This window comes from Cuculus canorus, chromosome 15 (genome assembly GCF_017976375.1).
Source record: "Cuculus canorus isolate bCucCan1 chromosome 15, bCucCan1.pri, whole genome shotgun sequence".
In the NCBI taxonomy this organism is placed as follows: domain Eukaryota; kingdom Metazoa; phylum Chordata; class Aves; order Cuculiformes; family Cuculidae; genus Cuculus; species Cuculus canorus.
The window spans coordinates 3,618,399-3,642,511 of record NC_071415.1 but is presented as its reverse complement, the minus strand read 5'-3'; the positions used below and the strand labels follow the sequence as shown (position 1 = coordinate 3,642,511).

The 24,113-nt window shown below is 46.4% G+C and overlaps 2 protein-coding genes across 2 annotated transcripts; both read left to right on the top strand.

Moving 5' to 3' along the window:
- Positions 1-1,510: 1,510 nt before the first annotated feature.
- LOC104068222 (class I histocompatibility antigen, F10 alpha chain-like) lies at positions 1,511-4,791 on the top strand. The gene has a single exon (XM_054080722.1). The coding sequence runs from the start codon at positions 2,393-2,395 to the stop codon at positions 2,855-2,857; it is 465 nt and encodes a 154-aa protein (XP_053936697.1). The 5' UTR covers positions 1,511-2,392; the 3' UTR covers positions 2,858-4,791.
- Positions 4,792-9,301: 4,510 nt separating this feature from the next.
- On the top strand, positions 9,302-11,693 carry LOC128853726 (olfactory receptor 49-like). Its single transcript, XM_054080734.1, is given in 3 exon segments — positions 9,302-10,970; positions 10,973-11,022; positions 11,024-11,693. Coding segments are annotated over 3 exon segments (990 nt in total). The 5' UTR covers positions 9,302-10,339; the 3' UTR covers positions 11,333-11,693.
- The last annotated feature ends 12,420 nt before the right edge of the window (positions 11,694-24,113 follow it).

Genomic DNA, 24,113 nt, shown 5'->3' with positions numbered 1-24,113 from the left:
AGAGCAGGTCCTGTTTGACCAACCTGATCACCTATGACCAGGTGACCCACCTGGTTGATGAGGCAAAAGCTGGGGATATTGTTTGCTTTGATTTCAATAAAGTCTTGGACACTGTCTCCAACAGCATTCTCTTAGGTGGCCCATGGCTTAGAAAGGTGTACTCTTTGCTGGGTAAAAAAAAACTGTATGGATGGCTGAGCCCAGAAAGTTGTGGTGAATGGAGCTCAATCCAGCTGGCAGCTAGTCACAAACAGTGTCCCTGGGCTCTGTGTTGGGGTCAGTCTTGTTTAATATCTTTTATTATCTATCTGGATTCTGTAAAGCCTTTGACACAGTCCCCCCCAACAACCTTCTCTCTAAATTGGAGAGATAAGGATTTGATGGGTGGACCATTTGGTGGATAAGGAATTGATTGGACGGTCGCATTCAGAGAATAGGGGTCAACAGCTCAATGTCCAGATAAAGATCCATGACAAGTGGTGCCCCTTAGAGGTCCATCCTGGACCAGTGCAGTTTAGTATCTTCATCAATAATATAGACAGCAAGATCAAGAGCATCCTCAGCAAATTTACAGGTGATATCAAGCTGAGTGGTGCAGTTGTCATGCCAGAAGGATGAGATGTCATGAAGTGGGACCAGGACAAGCTGGAGAAGTGGGCCTGTGTGAACCTCATGAGGTTCAACAAAGCCAACTGCAAGGCCCTATACCTGGGTCGAGGCAATCCGTGGTTTTAATACAGGATGGGGGGTGGGTGTGAGATGGAGAACAGCCCCAAGAAGAAGGACTTAGAGGTACTCAGTGATGAGAAGTTCAGTGTGAGCTGACAACATGCTCTCACAGCCCAGAAAGCCAAACCGTGTCCTGGGCTGCATCAAAAGAAGCATGGCCAGCAGGCTAATTGAGGGGATTCTTCCCTTCTGCTTCTCTCACGAGACCCTACCTAGAATCCTGTGTCCAGTTCTGGAATTCCCAGCATAAGAAAGACATGGAAATATTGGAATGGATCCAGAGGAGAACTACAAAGACGATCAGAGTGCTGGAGCACTTCTGCTATGAGGACAGGCTGAGAGAGTTGGAGTTGTTCAGCCTGGAGAAGAGAAGGCTCTGAGGAGACCTTATAGCAGCCTTTCAGTACCTGAAGGTGGCATACAAGAAAGCTAAGGATGGACTTTTTCCGAGAGCTTGTAGTCATATTGTGTGGAGGAGTGGCTTTAAATTGCAGGGGGAAGATTTAGATTAGACATCAGGAAAAAATTCTTTATGATGAGGGTGGGAAGGCAGGTGCACAAGTTGCCCAGGGAAGTTGTGGATGTCCTCTCCCTAAAAGTGTTCAGGGCCAGGTTGGATGGGGCCTTCAGCAGCATGGTCCAGTGGTAGGTGTCCCTTGCCCATGGCAAGGAAGGTTGGAAGCAGATGATCTTTAAGGTCTCTTCCAACTCATTCTATGATTCTACAACCTGTCATCTAAGCTGAGCTGAGCAGACTTCTGACTGATGCTGAGAGTAGACGTGGCAACCCAGCAGAACTGTGTAGACGTTCTGCCCAGTGGAGCTAAGAAAACCTGTTGGCCGAACCGAGCTGGGTAGATCTGCTGGTCCAGTGTAGTGAGGTAGACCTGACATTCTGGCAGCACAAGGAAGAAATGGTGCCCCGTGGAGCCAGGTTGCCCTGTTTGCTCGGCAGAATGGGCTAGACATGACAACGCAGTGGAGCCGGGAAGACTGGCCACCTGGAGAAGTGGGGTAGACCTGAGGGCCCAGCATAGGAATGGGAGAGTTCCCACCTGCCCCAGGCTACAACAGCAGCCTGTGCCAGCCCTTTTTTTATGCAGTGTCATTGCCAGAAGGCTCCTAGCCACATTGTCCCAAATCCCGAGAAGATCCTGGCTGCCCTGTCCCAGCCTCTCACCATCTCCACAGCAGTTAAGGCCCCCAGAATAAGAGCGGCTCCCAGCCTCTTCACACTGCCTTTTTTTACCCCCATCCCAGAGACAGAGGGTGTCCCCCGACCTTGTCCCATCTTTTTGTTGTCTTCCCAGCATTTGAGATCCCATCCCCTTGTTACCCCAGGGTGCCATGGAGCAAGTGGCAGAGGGTCTGCATCATGGCTTTATGGAGCCCCTTGAGTGCTCTGGGCCCCAATTAGGATGGAGGACAGTTCTTGTACCGGTGCCCAATTCTCCCCAAGCCTCAGAAGGCAGGGGACAAAGCCAGAAGGTCCATGCCCCCATGAAGGCCCAGGGCTGTGGTAGCCCCTAAGCCCCATCTCTCTGGTCGTGTGTCAGGGGTTCATACATGGCAGTGCACATATGGCTGTGAGCTGCTGGAGGACAGCAACATCAGTGGGTTTTATTGGAATGCATACGATAGGAAGGAATTCCTCACCCTTGACATGGCCATGATGATGTTCATTGCATGGGGGACAGTGGCAGAAATCTCCAAGAAGCTTTGGGAGGACAGGACTGAAGCTGAGCTGTGGAAGGACTTCCTGGAGAACACCTGCATCAAGTGGCTGAGGAAATACCTGAGGTACAGACAGGCCATGCTGGAGAGAAAAGGTGAGGGTGAGGCAGGGACCCAGGGGGAGTGTCCAGTACAGGTGAATGTGCTGACCCTCACTGCCACCATCTCCCCAGAGACCCCTAGGGTTCGAGTGTCTGGGAAGGAGTCCCAGAGTATTCTGACTTTGTGCTGCCACGTTTACAGCTTCTACCCACGCCCTATCACCGTCAGCTGGCTGAAGGACAGTGAGGTGAGGGACCAGGACACTGTGTGGAGCAGCATCACACCCAATAGTGATGGCACCTACTACACCTTGGCCTACATCAACATTTGCCTGGAGAAGAAGGATGGGTAAAGGAGCACACCAGCCAGGCAAAGCCCAGTCTCTTTACGTAGGGTGAGCATTGTGGCATTGAGAGTAGGGAGCAGTGAGCTGGGGTGGTTCCTTTCCCCTCCTCATGGCCCTGTTCACCCTAGAGATGGAGTCCACTTTGGTCACCACCGTGCTGGCTATGGCTGCTACTATCCTGAGTCGGGAAGCAGGTCTGGTTCCAGCCACTCACTACAGCTGGGGGAGACTCAAGGCTCTGGCTTGTGGCCACTGCCATAATTTCCCTTTCTCGTTCCCCGTTCTCCCCTTGCTCCCCTTTCTCAAGCCCCATAGTGGGGCCATAGAGAAGAGGTGGAGTCTCCCTGTGATACTAGCAGCATCATCCTCCTCTCCCAGAGGCTGCAGTGTGGCCATGTCTCCTGGGCTGGCTCCTGGCATGAACACTGGTGCCCATAGCAAGCCCAGGGCTGACAGCCCATGACTGTTTCTCTCTGGCAGGCATGGACAGGGGGTCTGACAGCTGGAGCACAACTGTATTGTGGGCCTAGCAGGGATGGATGGGGTGGCCCCAGGTCTCTGTGCTCCCCTTGTAGCTGGAGCAACAACACACTGTGGGAGGGGGGCAGTGAGACCCCAGGAGCAGACAGTTGGGGACAGGGAGGAGGCCTTGAGTGGCACTGTCTCTTCCTCCTGTTCCTGCAGGGAGCACTATCCCAGCACTTGGTGAGGGGCTGGCCCATGGCAGGATGTGTCCGCTAAGTGACAGAGCTTGATAAACAGGCCTCAAACAAAATAAGTACCCCATGGATGATTCATGTTGCACTGCTGTGTGTGCTGTTTAATCTATAACTCCTCACATTGCTGTGATCAGTAGAGTTGTGCTGTTCCAATTTTTAACACATAGAGTGTGAGAAAATGCATCATAGTTGCATTATCAGTAGAATTGGGCTGTGCCACCTAATTGTAGATTCTCCAGCCTACACAGGAGAGAAAAGGACTATCAACCCCCTGGCTGACCAATCAGCAGGAACATGAGTGCTGTGTGAAAGAACTACACAGGAATGCTGCACCTCAACAGCCCCTTTAGTTTCAAGTAAGGAGATCTCCTTATCTCCTCTCTTGGGGCCTTGGCCGGATTCCAGGAAGGAGAGGGCAATGAGCATCTGAGATAGATATGCTGCATTTTTTGATTTATCTAAGTTGTTTATTTAGCAATGAGAAAAATAGAGGGGAGATCCACCTCAGGTCATCATCGTTCATGGAGGAAAAGAATTTGGATCCACCAGTCTTAACGAGGGAGCCAAAGCATGGTGTAAAAATCCAAATGGCCCTCCTGAACCAGCTGGAGTAATGGCCACAAGAAAAGACAATACAGTTTTAATCAAGGTGCCTTATGTCCTATGAGATATCACTGTTAAAGGGAATTTGGACATTAATAACTATTTGATATCGTTAGGAAAGAGTCTCCAGGAACTGCAGACATTCATGACAGTTAACAAATCCCTAGAGTTTGATACACTAGCACATCTGTTCCAGTCTGGAGATTGGGTGTAGATCAAGTCCTGGGGCTTGGAACAATTAATTCTCTCCTAGGTGGAAAAGACCATACCAGGTGCTTTTAACTACAGCCGTGAAGCTGGCTGTGTACAAGCCTGGATTCATCATTCATGGATTAAGGAGGTTCGACCTTCTTCGACCTTCATCAACCACAGAAAAATGATCCCCAACTGCTCACTACATGGGAATTAAGCATGTACCAAAGCCTGAGTGGAAAATCCAGTGGAACTCAGGGAACCCAGTAAAGATAAGGATTCAAAGAATTAGGTCACAATGAGTTTTGAAATTACTGTTATTACAATGATAACTGTCGGTAAAAATTTGTATTGGAAAAACAACAGCATATTTGAATTGAATTACAGCCTGCCTCCCCATGCCACATCCCACCTGAGACCCCGTACCTTGGCGAATTATTCCATTAAATTTTTTACTCTTCTATGACCCTTCTGTGATCAGCCTATTCTATGACTCTTCCGTGACCTATCCCTTCCCTGAACCAACCCTTCTATGACCAAACCCTTCTAAAACCTGAATAAACTCTTACTTCTATGTAAGAATGTAAGAATAAACTCTTACTTCTATGTAAGAATGTAAGAATAAACTTCTATGACTCAACTCTTCCATGACCTGAATATTCTATGACCTTTTTATGATGTGAATCTGCTACGACATGAGACTTCTATGAACCTGCTAAAATGAAACTCCTCTATTACTCTACAACCCTGCCCTTCTATGACCCAGCTCTTCTATGAACCTGCTTGAGAGCCTTGGCAACTCATGTAACTCTACAGGCCTGTATTTGGAATTACATGGAATAACAGCTCCAAATTTGATTAGGCAGTATGAGAATGTTCACAACACCAGCGTCACTGGAGTCAAAGCCAGATCTGCCTTCCCATGGCCTGGGGTCAGAGCATGGCCTTTCTGCTTCATCAAGTAAGTCCAGGCTTTTCTCAGCATCACAGATGCCTGCACAGCACCTTTGCCTGCCTGCAATTATGGCCTCCAAGACGATGCTCTAACGAGTCCCTGGGGAGGCCTTGACTGGGACGATCCTCAATTGACTGTGACCAATTAATACTTCAAGGTGCTCTGAGTTGTACTTTTGAATTCTTGAGATCTTTGCTTGATCTCCTCTCAGTAGCTTAAGGTTCAAGGCCTCAGCATGAAATACACCCTGGGTCTCATTAAAATACAGAAAGCCTTAACAAGCTCTTTCTCTTCCTGGAGTTTTCTTCAGGTCTTCAAGTCGTGTACAGCTCCTGTGAGTCATTTCCCAGTGTGGTTAAAGAGGAAGATTTCAAAGTGCACGTATACTTATTTCTTATTTAAAATTTATAGTTTATTAGTTTCCCATTCAGAGAAGAGGTGACAGATGCATTCTCAAACAGGTATTGGTGCAGCGTCTCCTCAGCAGGTCTGGAGTCTGGCCTAGAGACTCCCAGCAGTCTCTTTCCCACCAGCTCTTCCAGGAGCCTGTGCCTTGACCGTGTGCCCAATGAGAAAGGATAAAACTGGAGGTGAGGGTATCTACGTCTTATGCTCAAAGGACACCTCAGGGGGAAGGGAGTTCAGGTGATCTCTAGTCTAATGCCCAGCTCCAAGCAGGGCCAGCTCTGAAGTCAGACCAGGCTGCTCAGGAAATATCAGCATCCACAGAGACAGTTTTATACAGGAACCAAGCAATCTAACCTTCCACTAGAGAAACAGAGATGAGGCACTTGACACGTAGTTATTGGGAGGCCCTGACTCCTGAAATCACTTTGAACATCCATCTTCATGTCCAGAGGAGTGGAACCCTTCTGCAAGTTTCCTGGCCCATCTCCAGGACATGGAGTGCTTTAGGCTGGAAACAGAATTCAAACACACTGACTTGGTGTTCTGTCAGCTTATTTACTAAAAGAGAGGGAGGTGGAGGCTCCTCAGCACTTCCAGGTTCCTGTGGAAGATTTTAAGGAACCTGAGAAAAGAAACAGAAGAGAACAGTTTTGAAAGAGCATTACCTTTAGGTCGTTTCACATGTGACGGACTCCTGGTCTCCCCTTTCAGTTTTTGACACCCTGAAAAATCACCTGTTTTTCTCCCTCTCTTCCCAAAACCTGACCAAGTGATGAGAGAAAGGAAGAAGAGTAGGTCCTTGGCCTCTGTGAATCCGCTGGGGTCTGGGACTTTGTGTCATTCCATTATTCACCCCATAAAACATCAAGCTGGGAGTGACTCTGCAAGTCTGAATCAACAAGGCCCATGAACAGGCCAGGCTGTGGCTGGAGACCTGAATACCTACAGCACAAATCAAGCTGCGATTGGCCAGGCTTCAGTGGTCTCCTGGGCCTTTTTTGGTCCATTTTCTCCCTTTGTCCTGTTGAGTCTGGGCACCGAGGGAACAGATGGGTGGGGGTTTGGCTGCTGGCCAATGTTAACCCACCACAGGACTCATCAGGGCTCCTGCATCCAGTATGGGGCTCCCAGCAAAAGGAAGACTTGCCTGGAGCAAGTCCTGCTGAGGCCAGAAAGATGGTTGGGTCCTGGAGCAAATTATGGACAAGAAGAGGCCAAGAGAGCAGGGGGGTTGGGAAAACTTTCAGGGTAAAAAAGTCAGCAAGGCCCCAGGGCAGCTGGGGGATCCCATTCCATGGACATTCTCAGTGTTTTATGAGATAAGGCCATGAGCCCCTGATCTGCTTGGAGCTGTGTGAGAAAGTGCTTGGCTGAGAGACCAGTCCCAGCTGTGGGACTGGTGTGCAATAAATGTCAGTAGGAAAGAGGTGATTTAAAGCTTGTGGAAGGTTCAGATCACAGAAGAATCAGGTCATAGTAGAAGCGACTAATCTAATAGTTGGGTAATAGAGGATCAAGTCGTAGAAAAGCCGGGTCATAGAAGAGTTGAGTCATAGAAGGATGGTGAAACACAACCTGTCCAAGACAAAACAGGTCCCTTTCTCTTCCAGACATCCATAAATGGAATCCAAGTGGACATATTCCAGGACACAGATGTTGGTTACCCTCCTCATCCTTTGGACGTTTCTGAAAACGACATGCAATGTGGGAGTGGAGCCAGCAGTCAGGGAGTTCCCCAAGTTTCTGTGACCACTGAAAGATGATGGAAAGTGGCCTCATTGTGAGATTGTCCTGCTCACTCAACTCCCTGCAATGCTGCCCCTCCTGTCGCATAGACCGGGAATGGTTGCTGTTGCTCAAATGATTCCTGACTTGATCCCTGTGGGGGTCCACAGCGGCTGAGGACCCCTGGTTAATGCACCCGGAAGGAGATCATGGGACGGCAAGTGGGCAGACAAGTTCCGTTGAAAGGATTCAAGTGATTAATCAGCAGGTACAGACTAATACGAAGGCGTTATTACAACACTGCCTGATTTTAGATTTGTTGCTGGCTAAAGAGCATGGAATTTGTGGGGATCTGAAATTGAACACGGATCATTGTTGCATCTATATCCCAAATATAAAGGAAGACCTTAATAAACGGATAGAACAAATTCAGGATGTTGCCTGACAAGACTAGGATTTAGAGAGGATGCAGAAAACAACTGGCTGATCAAATTTTCAAACCATGTAGCTAGAATGTCACTGACTACGTGGCTGGCTTCCTTGTCACAAACTTTAGGGTTAATCGCTGTCATAATACAAACAGTCTTCTCAGTATTAAATTATGTAAAATGCACAGTTTCGAAAAGGGGTTAAATTTCTAGAATAGATGTAGGTATTCTATCTGGTGTTATTCTGCCTTGCCTGTTGTCCTGTGGGAAGAAGGATGGTGGTGGACCTTTGAATAAGAATCAGAGGTCCAAAAGAAAATGAAGGATTTGATACAATATGTGGAATATTTCAAAGTGGAATATTTTGATTTAATCTATGGTACAGTTAAGTTTCATCTAAGCAGTTGTGGTTTTTGAAAGTTAGACAGATTGTCCCTCTGATAGCATGTTTTTTTTAAAAGCAGTGTTTTCCACTGTTTTTTCTTTGAAAATGGTAAGGTATTGTGTGAAGTCTGATATGTGCTGAGAGATGTCTCTTCCTCTGTAATAATCTCATTTAGAGTTTTCACCTATTTTAAACGGAAGGTCAAGCAAAGAGCTGGAGCCAGATCCGAATTAGCAAGAGTTTTGACAGTTGCAAAGTTTCACAACATTAAAATCAGGCCTTGGAAAGTAAGAGAATATGCATAAGATTTATGGGAAAATTTATACATATGCATGTAAGTGGGAAATACATTCTGTAACTAGTCTGTGTCTTGTTGCACATGATTGATGGAGATCACTCCCGCATGTTGCCCAGGCCTGATAAATGATGCTTGCTTTCTAAAACTCCAATACGAGTCTTAGAAAGTTTTATTTGCCAGCATTTTTGGTATCAACCTCGACTCCTAAAACTTCTCTAATTAAATGAAAAAGTCGTGATGATGTGAAGAAAAGTAGAGACATGGCTTATGAGAACTTTCCACCCTAATGAGCCCCATGGTGTATTTAGTGCTGAGTCCATGAACTCAGGTTCCTCATGAGAGGAGACAGAAAAATCCGTCAAGGAAATAAAGCCAGAAGTAAATGTCAAAGTCTCTCACAGTCTTAACTGGTCCAGCTGAAGGCAATTACAAGTCAAATATTCCTCATGGACTCCTTGGAGCAGGTACTTGGAAACCGTGATTGCAGGCAGGCAAAGGTGTTGTGCAAGTAGCTCTGATGTTGAGGAACCCTTGATCTGTTTGATGAAGCAGAAAAGACAAAGCCCTAGGCCCTGGGAAGGCAGATCCTGTCCCCCGCGCATCCTTTATATGGATGATGAGATGTGAGGGTCCCCCCCACTCAGGGGACTGAGCACTGAAGTGCTCTTGCTGCTCACCAGCACAGCTTTGTTTCACTGCCTCAAACCCATTGTCTCCCCCTGCACCTCCTGGTTTGGGAGTCAACGCCTCTGCTCCTTTCTATGTCTAAATGTAAAGATAAAGGGGAAACACCAGTCTTTAGTGCATGCCTTTTTCTCGTGCTTCCTTCTGTGACATGTGTAGATTGGTTTTAAAAACATAATGACTTAATGAATCAGAGATTTGAGACTCAAATTGTGAATTTCATCTACCTCACTGCAGGCGCCTGCGAGAACTGGTTTTCCCAAGGCTCCCTTTAGAGTTAATGCAGACAAGAGGAAACTCTAGAGGCTGGGTCTTCCAAACCTATAACTGGGGAGCAAAAGAAAGGTAACAGATCTCTTCCAGAAGCTCTTCTTCTCTGTATTTAGGTCATTTGACAGTGATAGCAGTGAGCAACTGTTTGGAAGTAACTGCATGCCAGTGCAGATGGATACCTGCTGAGACTGCATGACAAGTCATGCAGAACCGTCATAAATTTCTGTCATGATTTACAGTACTAAAGAAGACAAGTTGTACTTGGTCCCTATTCCACCCTCCCATCTCCTTTCCTGAAGAAATAGAGAGAAAAAGCTGTGGAAGAAAGAAGGAGATTACAGAAGATATTCCTGATGTTGCTCATGTAGAAATCCACAAGGAGTCATCATCCAAAAAAAGCAAGTACTGAAAAGTGGAAAGAATCTCTTTCAACATCCATATTTGGTTTGATCTGATGTTTGAGCATTTGTGTAGTAGAAGAGATGAGTTGGACACATTAGGTGTGAGAGATGTTTGGAATAGGTCTGAGTGAATTCAGAATTTCCCAGGAATAATGTGAAACAGCTGACAGCCTCTTTAAAGCCTTCTGTTCCAAAGAAAGAATTCTTTATCGATGTCTGAGAAAAGTAGAAAGAAAACAGCATGTTCTCCAAGGGCTCCATTTGAAATGGGAAACTGAAAAATCAGGGTGTGAGGAATGCTTGAAAGTCCTTTTCTGTCTGTGTTATGCAGAGAGACTGCAAGAAAGGAATATACAAGAGAAGGAAGGCTTGAACCTCTCATGGAGACTGTCACATTATCCCACTTGTAGTTCTGTCATGTTCCTGTCTTGGCAGGATGAATTGAGGTTCAGCATGAGTCCCAGAAATGGAACTGCAGTTACTGAGTTTGTCCTAGAGGTCTTCTCAGGGCTTGACCGAAGACTGCAGCTACTTTTCTCTCTGGTCTTTCTGCTCATGTACCTGACAACAGTGATGGGGAATGCAACCATCATCTTCCTCGTGTGTGTGGATCACCATCTGCAAACCCCCATGTACTTTTTCATCAGCAACTTGGCCTTTCTGGAAACCTGGTTTACGTCCTCCACAAGCATCAGATTGTTTGTGATCTTGTGTTCTGGTAGGAGGACAATCTCACTAAGCAGCTGCTTTGCCCAATCCTATTTATATTTTGCCTTGGGCAGTACAGAGTTTGTTCTACTTGTTGTCATGTCCTTTGACCGCTATGTTGCCATCTGCCAACCTTTGCATTACACTGCCATCATGAAGCCTCAGCTCTGCATCCACTTAGTTTTTGCCACTTGGGTCATAAGCTTCACACTCTTCAGCTACCGTCTGCCACTCCTCAATAAGCTGACTTTCTGTGGCTCAAACAAGATAGACCATTTTTTCTGTGACTACGCCCCCTTATTCAAACTGTCCTGCTCTGACACCAGCCTGTTTTGGAAAATAAGATTCTTGTTTTCTCGTCATTTGTCATCCTGGGTTCCTTATGTTTAACTTCTGGCGTTTTACATGAGCATCCTGTTCTGTATTCTGCACATTCCAGCAGCCTCAGAGAGGAATAAAGCTGTTACCACATGTTCTTCCCAACTCACCACCTTAGCCATCATATATGGGAGCTGCATTGCTCTCAATGTGTGTCCTTCAGAAGATGGTTCCTTGGATACCAACAGAATTGTTGCTTTGTTGAACACTGTCCTGTACCCATTCTTAAATCCATTCATCTACAGTCTTAGGAACAAGGCTGTGATAGTGGCCCTGAACAAAGTCATTGCCCATGCAATGATGAAGCTTTTTCCCTCATTGTGATGCATTTCTAGACAGCAGTGCTGCTGACCTGCTCTCATATGCGCATTACTACCAGTGTTTGTGTATGCAGCCTCCATATGCAAATGTCTCAGCAGATTTATGGTCTTGTTGGATTGTGCTAGGTTAAGTTCATTTGCCCACACACAGAAGGCACAAATAATGGCAGGAGGAGTTGTTTAGTTAATACCCTGCCCCAGCTGCTCCCAGGCCCATTACTGCAGACCTCACCAAGAGCCCATCTCCAAACTCAAAAAGAGCACAGAGGCACAGCTGCAAATAAGAACCCAAGTCAGAGGCTCCTGAGAAATGAACATCTTGTGCCAGCTCCTTCCAGGGCTGCCCTGGGAGAGTCATCAGTACCCTTGTCCAGGTGCGAAACCGATTGAGATGAGTCTCTGAGAGCAGCTCTCTGGATCACCATTTGGACTAACAGCATCATTGCCCAGGGATGTAGGACACATTATGGGATGTAGGTGAAGACCATTTTTTAATTGCATAGGACTTATAATGAGAAGTTCAGGGGAGGACCCCAACCAACATAGTCTGTCCTGTCCTACCATTAAACTTAATTTCTAACTCTTCCCTGTGTGAACGATTCTCTCTCCTACTGTGAGCATGGGGCTGTGAGTGCAGCAACTGCAGCGGGACCATATGTCCTTAGTGACAGCATCTGGGAGACCAGAGTGACTGGAGTCAAGAGTTTGTGTGTGAGTGTGACTGGTGACTGCGGTGGTCTGTACCAGCATCTGGAGTGGGATGGTGGCCCTGGGGGCTCTTACGCTCAGGTGGCAGCAACTGCCGAGGCTGGTATCCAGGAGCAGCTACTGAGCAGACCAAATGTCTGAGCCCAGCTGCTGGAGGGATCCACCCTGCGTAGCTCTGTATGGAGACTAGATGTTATGATTTGAGTTAAAACAGAATCAGTTTTCTCACTTAAGCTCAGCCTCATCTGAGTAACTTCATTTTCTGAAAGATCACTGCATGTGTTTCAGACAGAGTTTCTCTCTAGCAATGATCTAGCAGGACATCATATAGTGTGGAAGATTCTTTTGGTCAGCTAGGGTAAGCTGCCCCAGCTGTGTCCCCTCCCAACTCCTTTTGCACCTCAACTAGTGGGGCGGTGTGAGATGCCGAAAAGGCCTTTGCTCTGTGTGAGCCCTGCCTAGCAATAACAAAAAATTCCCTGGATCACCAATACCGATTTCAGCATAAATCCAAACGCTAGTCCGATTCCAGCTACTGTGGAGAAGGTTAACTCTACCCTAACCAAACCATCACGATAAGCCAGGTGACTTCACATCCCCACCAGACACACAACCACAAGTGACACCAAAAGCACTGTCCCGAGCCAGGTACCTTCTCCAGCCCTGTCACTCTCTCAGTAATGAGGGACATCACGAGAAGCTCTAAGAGCCGGGCCCCACTCTCCAGACCTATCAGTTGCTCAGCCACTCATGACCTCACAGATAACTGCACAAGTCAGGCATCCTGCTCAGGCCAAGCTGATGTGAGGAGCAGAGACACCAGCCTGTTATCTGTTCATAAACAAACAGCTGGAAAATCACAGAAAGCTGAATATACAATGTGCATGTTTGTAACTTAACTCCTCATTTTAAATCAACTCGGCTAAATTGGACAGATAGAAGCATATCTAAAACAGGGAAGCAGCTAGCACTGAATGCTGCTGCTTATTGGGATCTTCTCTGGTAGCACTTTCACTGTAAGCTGCAAAGCACGAATAGTGGAATGTTTTAGTATAGCCTGATGATGTGACTCAATTTTTTTATTTTAAAACTCCTCCGCTAAATTGGACAGATAGAAGCATATCTACCACAGGGAAGCTTCAGGCACCGAATGCTGCTGGTTGATAGTCACTTCTCTGGTAGCACTTTCACTGCAAACTGCATAGCAGGAATTGAAGAATGATTTAGTATAGATTGGCCACCTGTGCGTTGAATATGCTCAGGAAAGCTCTGCTGCAAAATTGGAAACATTCACTACTAGCAGCTAAAGGAACCTGCTAGCACCGAATGCTTCTGCTTCTTAATGCCTTCTCCCAGTAGCACACTGCAAAGCGAGATTAGAAGAACACTATAGTGTAGATTGTCCATCCGTAAGGCAACATTGCACACCAAAACCTGTCTGTGTATCTGCTACAAGGAAGCTGCTAGAACCGAATGCTGCTGCTTGTTAGCGTCTTCTCTCATAGTGCTGTCACTGCAAAGCACAAATAAGAGAACATTTTAGAATAGCTCAGTTATCTGTGATTCAACTCTGCCCCTCTAAAAAAATGAAAACAAAGCATATCTACCACAGGGAAGCTGCTAGCACCGAATGACACAGCTTGTTAGTGTCTTCTTTGGTAGCGCTTTAACCGCAAGCTGCAAAGCATGAATAGCAGAACATTTTAGCGTTGCTTGGTGATTTCTAACTCAACTGCGCATATTAAAGGTCCTCTGCAAAAATGGAAACTAGAAGCATATCTACAACAGGGAAGCTGATAGCGCCAAATGCTGCTGCTGCTTGTTAGTGTCTTCCTTGGTAGCGCTGTTACTGCAAGCTGCAAAGCACAAATAGCAGAATGTTTTCCCATACTCTGGTGATTTGTGAGTTTACTGTGCGTATTAAGGCGTCTCTGTAAAATTAGACATCCGATAACATATCTACAACAGGGAAGCTGCTAGCACCAAATGATGCCTCTTGTTAGTGTGTTCTCTTGTAGCGCTTTCACTGCAAGCTGCAAAACATGAGTAGCAGAACATTTTAGCATTGCTTGGTGATTTGTAACACAACTGTGCATATTAAAGCTCCTCTGCAAAATTGGAAATCTAGAAGCATATCTACCACAAGAAGGCTGCTACCAATCACTGCTGCTGCTTATTAGTATCTTCTCCGATAGCACTTTCACTACAAGGCATAAAGCCCAAATAGTAGAAGGTTTTAGTATAGCTTGGTGATTTGTGACTAAATTATGCATAGTAAGGCGTCACTACAAAACTGGAAAGCCCAAAGCATATCTGCCACATGAAGGCAACTAAGGCTGAATGCTGCTGCTTGTTAGTGTCTTCTCTGGCAGTTCTTTCACTGCAACCTGCAAAGCATCAATAGGAGAACGTTTTAGTATAGCCATGTGATTTGTGACTCAACTGTGCGTATTAAAGCCCCTTTGCAAAATTGTAAACCTAGAAGCATATCTACCACAGGGAAGCTACTAGCACAGAATGCTGCTGCTTCTTAGTGTCTTCTCTGGTAGCGCTTTCGCTGCGAGCTGCAAAGCGCCAACAGGAGAATGTTTTAGCATTGCTTGTTGATTTCTGACTCAACGCTGCGCATTAAAGACCGTCAGCAATATTGTAAAGCTGGCAGAATATTTACCACAGGGAAGCTGCTAGCACCAAATGCTGCTGCCTTTTAGTGTCTTCTCTGGTAGCGCTTTCACTGCAGATGGCAAAGTGCAAATAGGAGACCGTTTTAGTATTGCTTGCTGATTTGTGACTAAACTGTGCATATTAAGGCAATTCTGCAAAACTGGAAAGCTCGCAGCATATCTAGCACAGGGAAGCTGCTAGCACCAGATGCTGCTCCTCGTTTGCGTCTTCTCTGGTAGCGCTTTTACTGCAAGCTGCAAATAGCGAATAGAAGAACGTTTTAGTATAGCCTCGTGATTTCTTAATTGACTGCATTTTAAGTAGATTATGCAAAATTCCAAAGCTGGCAGCACATCTACCACATGGAGGCTGCTACCAACGAATACTGCTGCTTGTTTGTGTCTTCTCTGGTAGCGCTTTCACTGCAAGCTTCAAAGTGTGAATAATAGAATGTATTAGTATAACCTTGTGATTTGTGACTCAACTCTTCTTTTACAGCCCCTCGGCTAAACAGGACATGTCGCAGTATATCTACCTTAGAGAAGCTGCGAGCACCAAATGCTGCAGCTTATTATTGTCTTCTCTGGTAGCGCTTTCACTACAAGATATAAAACAAAAAGAGGAGAATGTTTTTGTATAGCCTGGTCATTCGTGACCAAACTATGCATATTAAGGTGCCTCTGCAAAATTAGAAATCTTGAAGGCACTAACGTCAAATGCTGTTACCTGATCGTGTATTCTCTGGTAGCACTTTCACTGCAAACTGCAAAGTGCTGATAGGAGAATGTTATAGTATATCCCTGTGATTTGTGACTCAACTGTGTGTATTAAAGCCCTTTGGGATAGTTGGGCACCTAAAAGCATGTATACCCTGTGGTATACATGCTGTTGCTTCTTAGTGTCTTCTCTGGTAGTGCATTCACTGCAAGCTGCAAAGCATGAATAGCAGAAAGTTTTAGCCTTCCTTGGTGATTTGTGACTAAGCTGTGCGTATTAATGCCCTTTTGCAAAATTGTAAACCTAGAAGAATATCTACCACAGTGAAGCTTCTCGCACCGAATGCTGCTGCTTGTTAGTGTCTTCTCTGGTAGTGCATTCACTGCAATCTGCAAAGCATGAATAGCAGAATGTTTTAGTATAGCCTGGTGAATTGTGACTCAACTCTTCATTTTAAAGCCCTTGGCTAAATTGGACAGGTAGCAGCATATCTACCACAGCCTGGTGATTTGTGACAACTATGCATATTAATGTGTCTCTGTAAATTAGGACATCTAGAAGCATGTACTGCACTGGTACCTACTTTGTGGCAGAATCTGTTAAAACACAAGCATAACCTCTTCCCCAAGAGACTAAGTCAAATGGACCTTTCTGTTGGCCAGAATGTAATGATTTCCAAAAACCCCTGGCTTTGTGCGGCATTATGGTCAGGTGTTTTTATCACAAAGAAGCAAAATGTGAAAAAAAAATTGAAAAAATTACAGAAATATGTGCATGTGTAAGAGAAAAAATGTTAAGGACATATAATATCTTATTTAACCTATTCTGTGGGGACTCTCCTACCATTCCTCCTTTTTGTTTTTCAAGCATGGGCCATTGTCTGTTTTAATTTTATGTGGTATTCCTATATCACGACCCTTTTCTGCTGAATGTGGGGTAGCCCAAATGGCATCTGAAAAGGTCTCCACAGAAATGTGAACATATTTTTGTCAACCAAAAGCAGAGATATATGTAACATGTGTTTGCCAAAGCTGTAATTCCTGAAGCCCTCTGGGGTTAGCTCCACGTTGAGGTATGGAAACAAATTGTTGCCGGAACAAAAACGCATGATTTCTTTAGGATGTCAGGAAAAGGCCAAATTGTTTGCATAGTGTTGTGGCATTTTGGTGAAAGAAATCATGAGAAAAACACGCTTGTTGTATGATATTAGGAATTGGAAAAATATGTACAGATAAGGTGAGATGATCTGCACAGGCATTACCTTCTGTTAAAAATCCTGGAAGACTAGTTTGACTTCTAATATGAAGCACATAAAAGGGGTGTTTTCTATAAATGAGTAAGATCCACAATTGTTTAAAAAGCAAGAAATGGTGTTCATGAGTTCAGCCATGATTTCTCTAATCTTTGTACTACTATTGTGAATCTTTTACCAAATTAACAGGGCTGTCATTTCACAATGTAAAAACTTGAACAACAGCAAATAACGCAACGAATTGTGGTGAACCTCTAGAATGAAAAATTAGATCCTGACATTGCATTCCACCATGCCATGTGGAGCACAGCCTTTCCTGCTTTTCCTGGCCCATCTGTGAACACTGTAGGCCCTGAAACAGCAACAGGATAACACAAAGGAAAAGAGACAACAATGAGAGAAAATGAACTTTAACTTCTGAAAATCGTTCAAGGGCAGCTTGTAGTGAAAGACGGTTAGTTAAACACCAAAGTAAATATTCTATTGTAATAGGGACAAAAATGTTAAATGGCTCATTTCCAGTTATTTGTACTATTCTCTTTCTGCCTTCAGTAATAGCGTTTGCAATCATTTGAATATGAGTAAATGTGGGGGTCCACAGCAGGCTGAGGACCCCTGCTTAATACATCCGGAAGAGAAGCGGCGAGAGAAGCTGCTAAAAGAGTTTTTGGCAAGAATAGCCAAGAGGAGCAGTGAAAGAAGCTGCTTAATTCCGGATCCGGGACTTTTAAGAAGACACCGAGTGCAGGTGAGCTGATGGGGAAAAAGATGGGAGCCTCACTAACAAAAGAGGAGGAAATGATTATAAGCATGTGGAAGCAAATAAATACTAGAAAACAAGGGGGTAAAGCTAAGAGGAATTAATGTTGCAAAAGATGCTTTTATGGAGCAAGAGACGGGGTTATACTCCAAATATAATGACATCATTTACTGTTTCGAATTGGAAAGAAATAGGGAACAGGCTGTTTGATAGTGCTTCACACGGAGACAGAGTCAGTATCTTTGTTAACCACAACGGCGGTTTAACCCAGCAACGCCGTCCGCCCCTCCACTGCCCCCTGAAGAGCGAGGGGTACGCAAAGCGTACAATCCCTCGGTACGCCCGCCTTTGCCAGATGAGCCGGGTGATTGGGACAGTCCTGGGGCGGGGGGGGGGGGTGGGGGGGGGGAGGGGCACTGAGGCGGCTGCTTCAAAAAACAGAAAGATCAAGGCTAACGCCAAGCCAACCTTTGGGGGTTCCTCCAGTAAACCTCAAACCCCTCAGGCGTGGGATTCACCCTCGGCACAGATTACTGTGAGACCGTATGATCCCTGTGTATTTTGGCAAAAGGTAAAACAAGAGGCTATGCTAGAAGGACACTGGACATTGTCCGAGGCAATAGCTACACCTTAAAGGTGACACCATATGACTTTGCCCAAATTGCACAAATTATGTTTCAGCCTGTTCAGTGCACAGTTTTTTCGAAATATTTGGACTCAGAGGGCAGAAGCACAGGTAATATGGAACCTGCAGCTCCCCGAGTCAGACCCCCGATATGGGAAAGGTGTAGATGTTTTTAACAGGAACTGGGCAGTTTAGTAATCCGCAGCATCAAGCTCAGTGGCACCCTTCAGTGCTTGAACAGGTAAAAGCAGTAGGGCTTAAAGCACTGATAAGAACAGCCGAGATCGCTGAACCGAAGGATAAAATATAACAATTACACAGAGAGTTCAAGAGCCATTTTTACAATTTGTAGAGAGGCTGCGGGCTGCTGTAGAACGCCAAGTTTTTGATGACTATGTCAAAACACTGTTGATCACACAGCTGGCGCGAGATAATGCTAATGCAGATTGTCAAAAAATAATACGTGCCTTGCCAGGTGAACAGACTCTTGAAACTGTGATCATGGCTTGTGCCCAGATGGGGTCGGCTGACCAAAAAATGGCTGCTCTCGCTGCTGCTATGGCAGCCATGGGAAACACCTGACAAAGGATGTTGTAAATGTAACCAGACTGGACATCTCAAAACTGCCTGTTCAAATAGACAAAAAAAGAATAATGGCACTGCTAGATCAGCGATCACATCAGCTGTTAGCAGGTGTCTCAGGTGTGGGAAAGCTGGACACTTTGCTAAGCAATGCCAGTCCAAATATCACATCAATGGAGAGTTGCTACAGCCGGGAAACGGGAGACAGAGCGTGGGGGGCACGCCCAGACACAAATACCTGTGCCCATGAAGAACACTTGGTCTCCTGCAATGCGGCCCCCAGGCCTTTGCGACCTCTTATCAGGAAAAAACAGTGGAGCAGCAGGGATGGATGTATCCACCGCCCACACAGTAACTATTAATACACAGGGAGTACACAAGGTCCCTCTGAAAGCGTGGAGGCCCATCGGTTATGGACTCAGTGCCTTACTTATCGGACGTTTCCAGTGCTATCTTACAAAACATTCTAGTTTCATGTGGGGAGTAATTGACGAGGATTTTACAGGACAGATTTGTGCAATGGTTTCTACTATCACCCCCCCTGTTACAATACAAGAGGGAACTCGCATTGCACAATTGGTGCTTTTTAAAAGCAGTGTTCTTAAAACAGAACAAGTCATCTGTGGAGATGAGGGATTTGGATCCACTGGACCACCTCAAATTTGTTCGTCACAACCTCTCTCAGACACAAGACCACAAATGAAATGTATCCTTGTTATGAACACCACTTTTCCATATTCCATTCAAATATCTGGACTGCTTGACACAGGGGCTGATGTCACTATCATTGCTCGAAGGAACTGGCCTGATTCCTGGAAGATGATGATGGAGAGGCTTCACTGTGAAATCATCCTGCTCACTCAGCTCCTGCAATGCTGCCTCTGCTGCCTCATAGACTGGGAAGTATTGCGTTGCTCTAGTGATCCTTGACTCAGTCCCCATCCACCATTGCTTGATCTGCTCCAGAGTCCTGCTCTGAGTCACAGGGGCATGGGAGACCTTGCTGGGAAGACAGAGACAACAAGGACACAGGGAATCCCAGATCTGCCTACATCTGCTCTTCCTAAATCCATCAGTGACCACATAGGATCTTTGTTTCCTCATTAACTCTTCCTGAAGCAGCAAACACTCATCGTAGTGCCCTTGAATTGCTATTCAAGCTGAGATTGGGTTTAACTGACTCTGGAACCTTGCTGAGCTTGGAGGACGCTGTCCTTGAAGACCATCCGTCCTGAGCTCTGTGACCATGTCCCATCTCTCTCTCCCACAGGAATAGCTCCCGCTCCTCCTGCCTGTGCCCCTGGATGAGGGCATTGCTTCCCACGGGGGCTGAAGCCCTGCAGCTGTGGTACCAGGCAAACTCATCCTTGCCATAAGGAAACCTGGTGCAAGACCCTGTGTGTGCAAAGACTTGCTTAAAGCAGAGACAGGGCTGGGACGGAAGAGAGCTGAATGTCTTTCCAGCTCCAGGTCTAAAGACCCACAATAAAATACCTAAATCCTCTCAATGGAACAGATCTTCCCAGCTTGGAGAAATGAGATCATTCCTTGTCACTTTCCTGCTGTCCTGTCTAATGATGGCACACAAAGGCAAAAAAAAAATGTTTCTCATGCCCAAATAATTTTCTTGCAAGAGCAATGACAGTGCAGGAAAGAAGTGTCTCTCCCCAGCTGCCCTGACTCCCCTATGATTCAACTCTCCTTCAACCCTTCCATGAAACTGCAATGACTCAATTCTGGCTGTTGCTCAGCAGTCTGGTCCATCTGCTTGGTTGTGCCAGGGGAACAGAAACGGCTTTTCTCTTTTAAGGTCCGTAGGAGACTGTTCCTTTTTGGCGAGATGGATGGTTCTGAATCCATGTGCCTTTGCTGAAGACAGGCAGGGCTCTTGTCCTTACAGGACGCAGTGATCCCAGACTGGGAGGGGACTCTTGTGAATTTCTTTTGTAGATTGGGAATCTGTAAAGGAAAGGAAAACTAGTTTTCTTGGGTCATGGAAGAGGCTTCCTAGATTGCTCAGAGACAAAGGTTGTTCTGGTTAACATCCAGCCTGCTCACCGGCTCAAGAGTGGTCCTCATTCAGGCAAAGCAAAGGCAGAAGCCCTCTCTGTTGGACTAAGAAACTAAGGCACAACAAGTAATTTTGCTCCAGTAATTTTGCCCTTACAAGACGAGGGCAAATATTCTCTAAGCTCTCCAGGCCAAGGCTGCCCCTGCAGCATCCATGCACAGGGACGGTGGCAGAAGGCCAAGGAGAAGTATGTCTCACCAGCACATGAATGTCAGCACTGTGGAGCAGCACGTGCCAGAGGAAGCCTTCCCAAGCAAAAGGTGAAAGCAAACACATCTTTCCTTTTTTTTTTCCGCTCAAGCCTGTCTTGGAATGTGACTGAGCCCATGCATTCAATGGGAAGATCAAACCAACACCCAACAACATCTCATCCAACCCTCTTTGAACAGCTCTGCAATGCCAGGAGGATTCCCACCTGAAAAAGGAGCTTCATTCTCCTCATCCTCCAGCCCTTGCCATTATTTCACCACTCAGCCTCACACACAGCATCGGTGCCCTTTGCATATCAGTGTCTGCTCAATGCTGCAACAGCTTCGCTAGGTGCTCAGGAAACTCCTGGCTTGGCCAGGAGCCTGGCTGGGAGGGAGCAAGCCCTGCCTTGAGGATTTCTTCCCTTGGCTCACTGCTGACCTCCGCAATTCCTCCAATCAGGCACCCAAAAGCATTCCCATGCCATAATCCAACAACTGTCTCAGGTCCCACCTAAGATCAAGGCACAGCTGGAGAGCTGCAGCTGGGATATGAGACTTTTCCAACCTGCTGAAGGATCCCTGCAGTAGGTCGGGATGGGATTAAGACACCAAGGGGAAAGCAGGGGTCGGTCAGCTCTCCAAGTCTGTATCCTGCCTGCATTTATGGAAGACTCCTGGCAAACACCTGAGAGATGAGGACAAGAAGGAATGCACACACATGCCTACCTTCAAAAGAAATGAAAAAACTAAACACCAAGAAAAGTCAGCTTTGTCTCCTGGTTCACATCAGGTTCCCAGAGCAGCTTGAAGCTGTCCTGTTTCTCTGGACAGGACAAACAACCCTCAGTGGACACATCCTTCTAAGGTCAGGCATGTTTGCAGAATGAGGTTCCCAAGGAAACCAGATAATTCACTCTTAACATGCAAGACAAGAGTTTGGCAAGCACTCGCTCCAGGTGTTCAAGGCTCCCTACGCCCAAGAAGGTCCGTTCTGGGGACTGTCTGCTTCAAGGCTCCACCAGAAGAGAGACCAGAACAGCTCCCAAGTGTCTGAGCTCCTGTGCTCTGTAGGGATAGACCAGATTGTGCTGCCCATCCCTGCCTCCTCTGCCTCCTGACTGGAGAGGTTATGCTGTCAACCCCAAAAAGCAGTGGAAATCAGGTTGGAATAAAGGACCATGCCAGAAGACCACAAGAGCAAATGAGCAGGCAGCTAAATTGGAATGGACTTTTGGCAGCCAGGCCAGGGTGGCTCCCTATACAGCCTGGAGTCAGCAATACAGCACTCGGGAAACAAAGTCAAGGAGTATGGGGAAGGCTGAGAGAAGTAAACAAAAACAGGACCACCAGGGCTCAAAACATCTCCGATGGGGAAAAGAACCAGCAGCACAGTCTCCACTCCTAGGAGGCACAAGAGCAGGAGCTGACAGAACCCTAAACTTGAAGCCCTGCCATGGAGATTAAACTCCAAGCTTTGCTCAGAGCAGTCCTAAATTATGAGTGTGCTTTTCTTATTTGACAGTATTTCATGAACAAAGAGATCAGATGTCCAGGAGCAGCTCCATCACCCGGTTCCTCCTCCTTACTTTTGCAGGCATCGGGGAGCTGCATCTCTTGTTCTTCTGGCTCTTCCTGGGCATCTACTTGGCTGCCCTCCTGAGCAACGGCCTCATCATCATCGCAACCATAGCCTGTGCCCACCATCTCCACACCTCCATGTACTTCCTCCTCAATCTCTCCCTCCTTGATCTGGGCTCCATCTCCACCACTGTCTCCAAGTCCATGGCTGATTTCCTCTGGGACAACTAGGCCACCTTCTATGCAGGATGTGTTGTCCTGGTCTTCTTTGTATTGTTCTTGTTTTGTGCGGAGTATTTTGTTCTCACCATTATGGCCTACAATTGCTACGTTGCCATTTGCAAACCCCTGCACTATGGGACCTTCCTGGGCAGCAGAGCTTCTGTCCTGGGCAGCCTGGGGCGCTGGGTTTCTCACTGCCCTCCTACAGACAGTAAATCCATCTTCACTGCCCCCCCCTTGCCAGGGCAAAGCTGGGGACTAGTTCTTCTGTGAAATCCCCCAGATCCTCAAGCTCTCCTGCTCATGCTCCTACTTCAAGGAGGCTGGCCTTCTTGTTGTGAGTTGCTTTTAAGCTTTTGGCTGTTTTGTTTTCATTGTGGTGTCTTATGTGCAGATCTTCAGAACCGTGCTGTGAAACCCCTCTGAGCACGGACAGCACAAAGTTTTTTTCCACATGCCTCTCCCTCACCTAGCAGCGGTCTCCCTGTTTGTCTGCACTGTCTTGTTTGCGCACCTGAAGCCCCCGTCCGTCTCCTTCACATTGCTGGATCTGTCAGTGGCAGTGCTGTACTCAGTGATGCCTCCAGCATTGAACTTACAGCTTGAGGAACCAGAAGATCAAGGATGCCCTGAAAAAGTTGCTTCTACCAGTAACACTTCAGAAGCAATGATGCTTCTGTGCCCATCTGTCTTCAAAAGTGGTCTCACAGTTACCCCACGTAACATTTATCTGTTGGTCATTGTAGTTATAAATGTGTCTGTATGCAAATATTTGCTGTCCTCCTGCTTCTCTAGAAGGTGAACCCAGGCTTTCTGATGCAGAGACCTTCTTTGAAAGGGTTTATCACCATTAGTGATGTCAAAGGTGTGTCTGAAATAAAAGAGTATTTATCAGTGTCATGTGTGAAACTTGGGTTTTCTTTCCCAAACCGGGCTGCCGAATGCACTCAGGAAATTGCAGGCTGAAATGCCTTGCTGTTTAGTTCGGGTCCTGCATGGGCTCAGGGGATGAGGGCATGAGGTGTTGTGTACTTTGACATTTATTGCCTGTGCTGCACGGTTGTGTTTTCAGCAAAGGCAAAAGTCATTTGGACTTGGTTGTTGCATGGGAAGTCAAGAGTACCTCCCCTTTCTCCTAATTTTACCCTGCCCCTTTTAATCCTCTGTTGGGATGGGCAGCTTTGTGATGGGCTTCTTCCCCTCCAAACAGCTCCTCCCAGCTGCTGGCCGGTCAGGGTCCTGTGAAGGAAGTGACCTTACAATCAGCACCTCAATTTGGATCACCTTTCCCCACTTCTCATCCTTGTTTCTTCTGAGTTATAATTTCCAACATCCTCCACATCCAACCTCCAGTCACCTCCTCTTTATCAACCTCTGTCTCTGCCCTGCCTCCATGAGATGGCTGAGCTATGGTG

Bases quoted from the DNA above. Each gene is read 5' to 3' on its own strand.
- LOC104068222 (XM_054080722.1), top strand. From the start codon at position 2,393: ATGGCCATGATGATGTTCATTGCATGGGGGACAGTGGCAGAAATCTCC.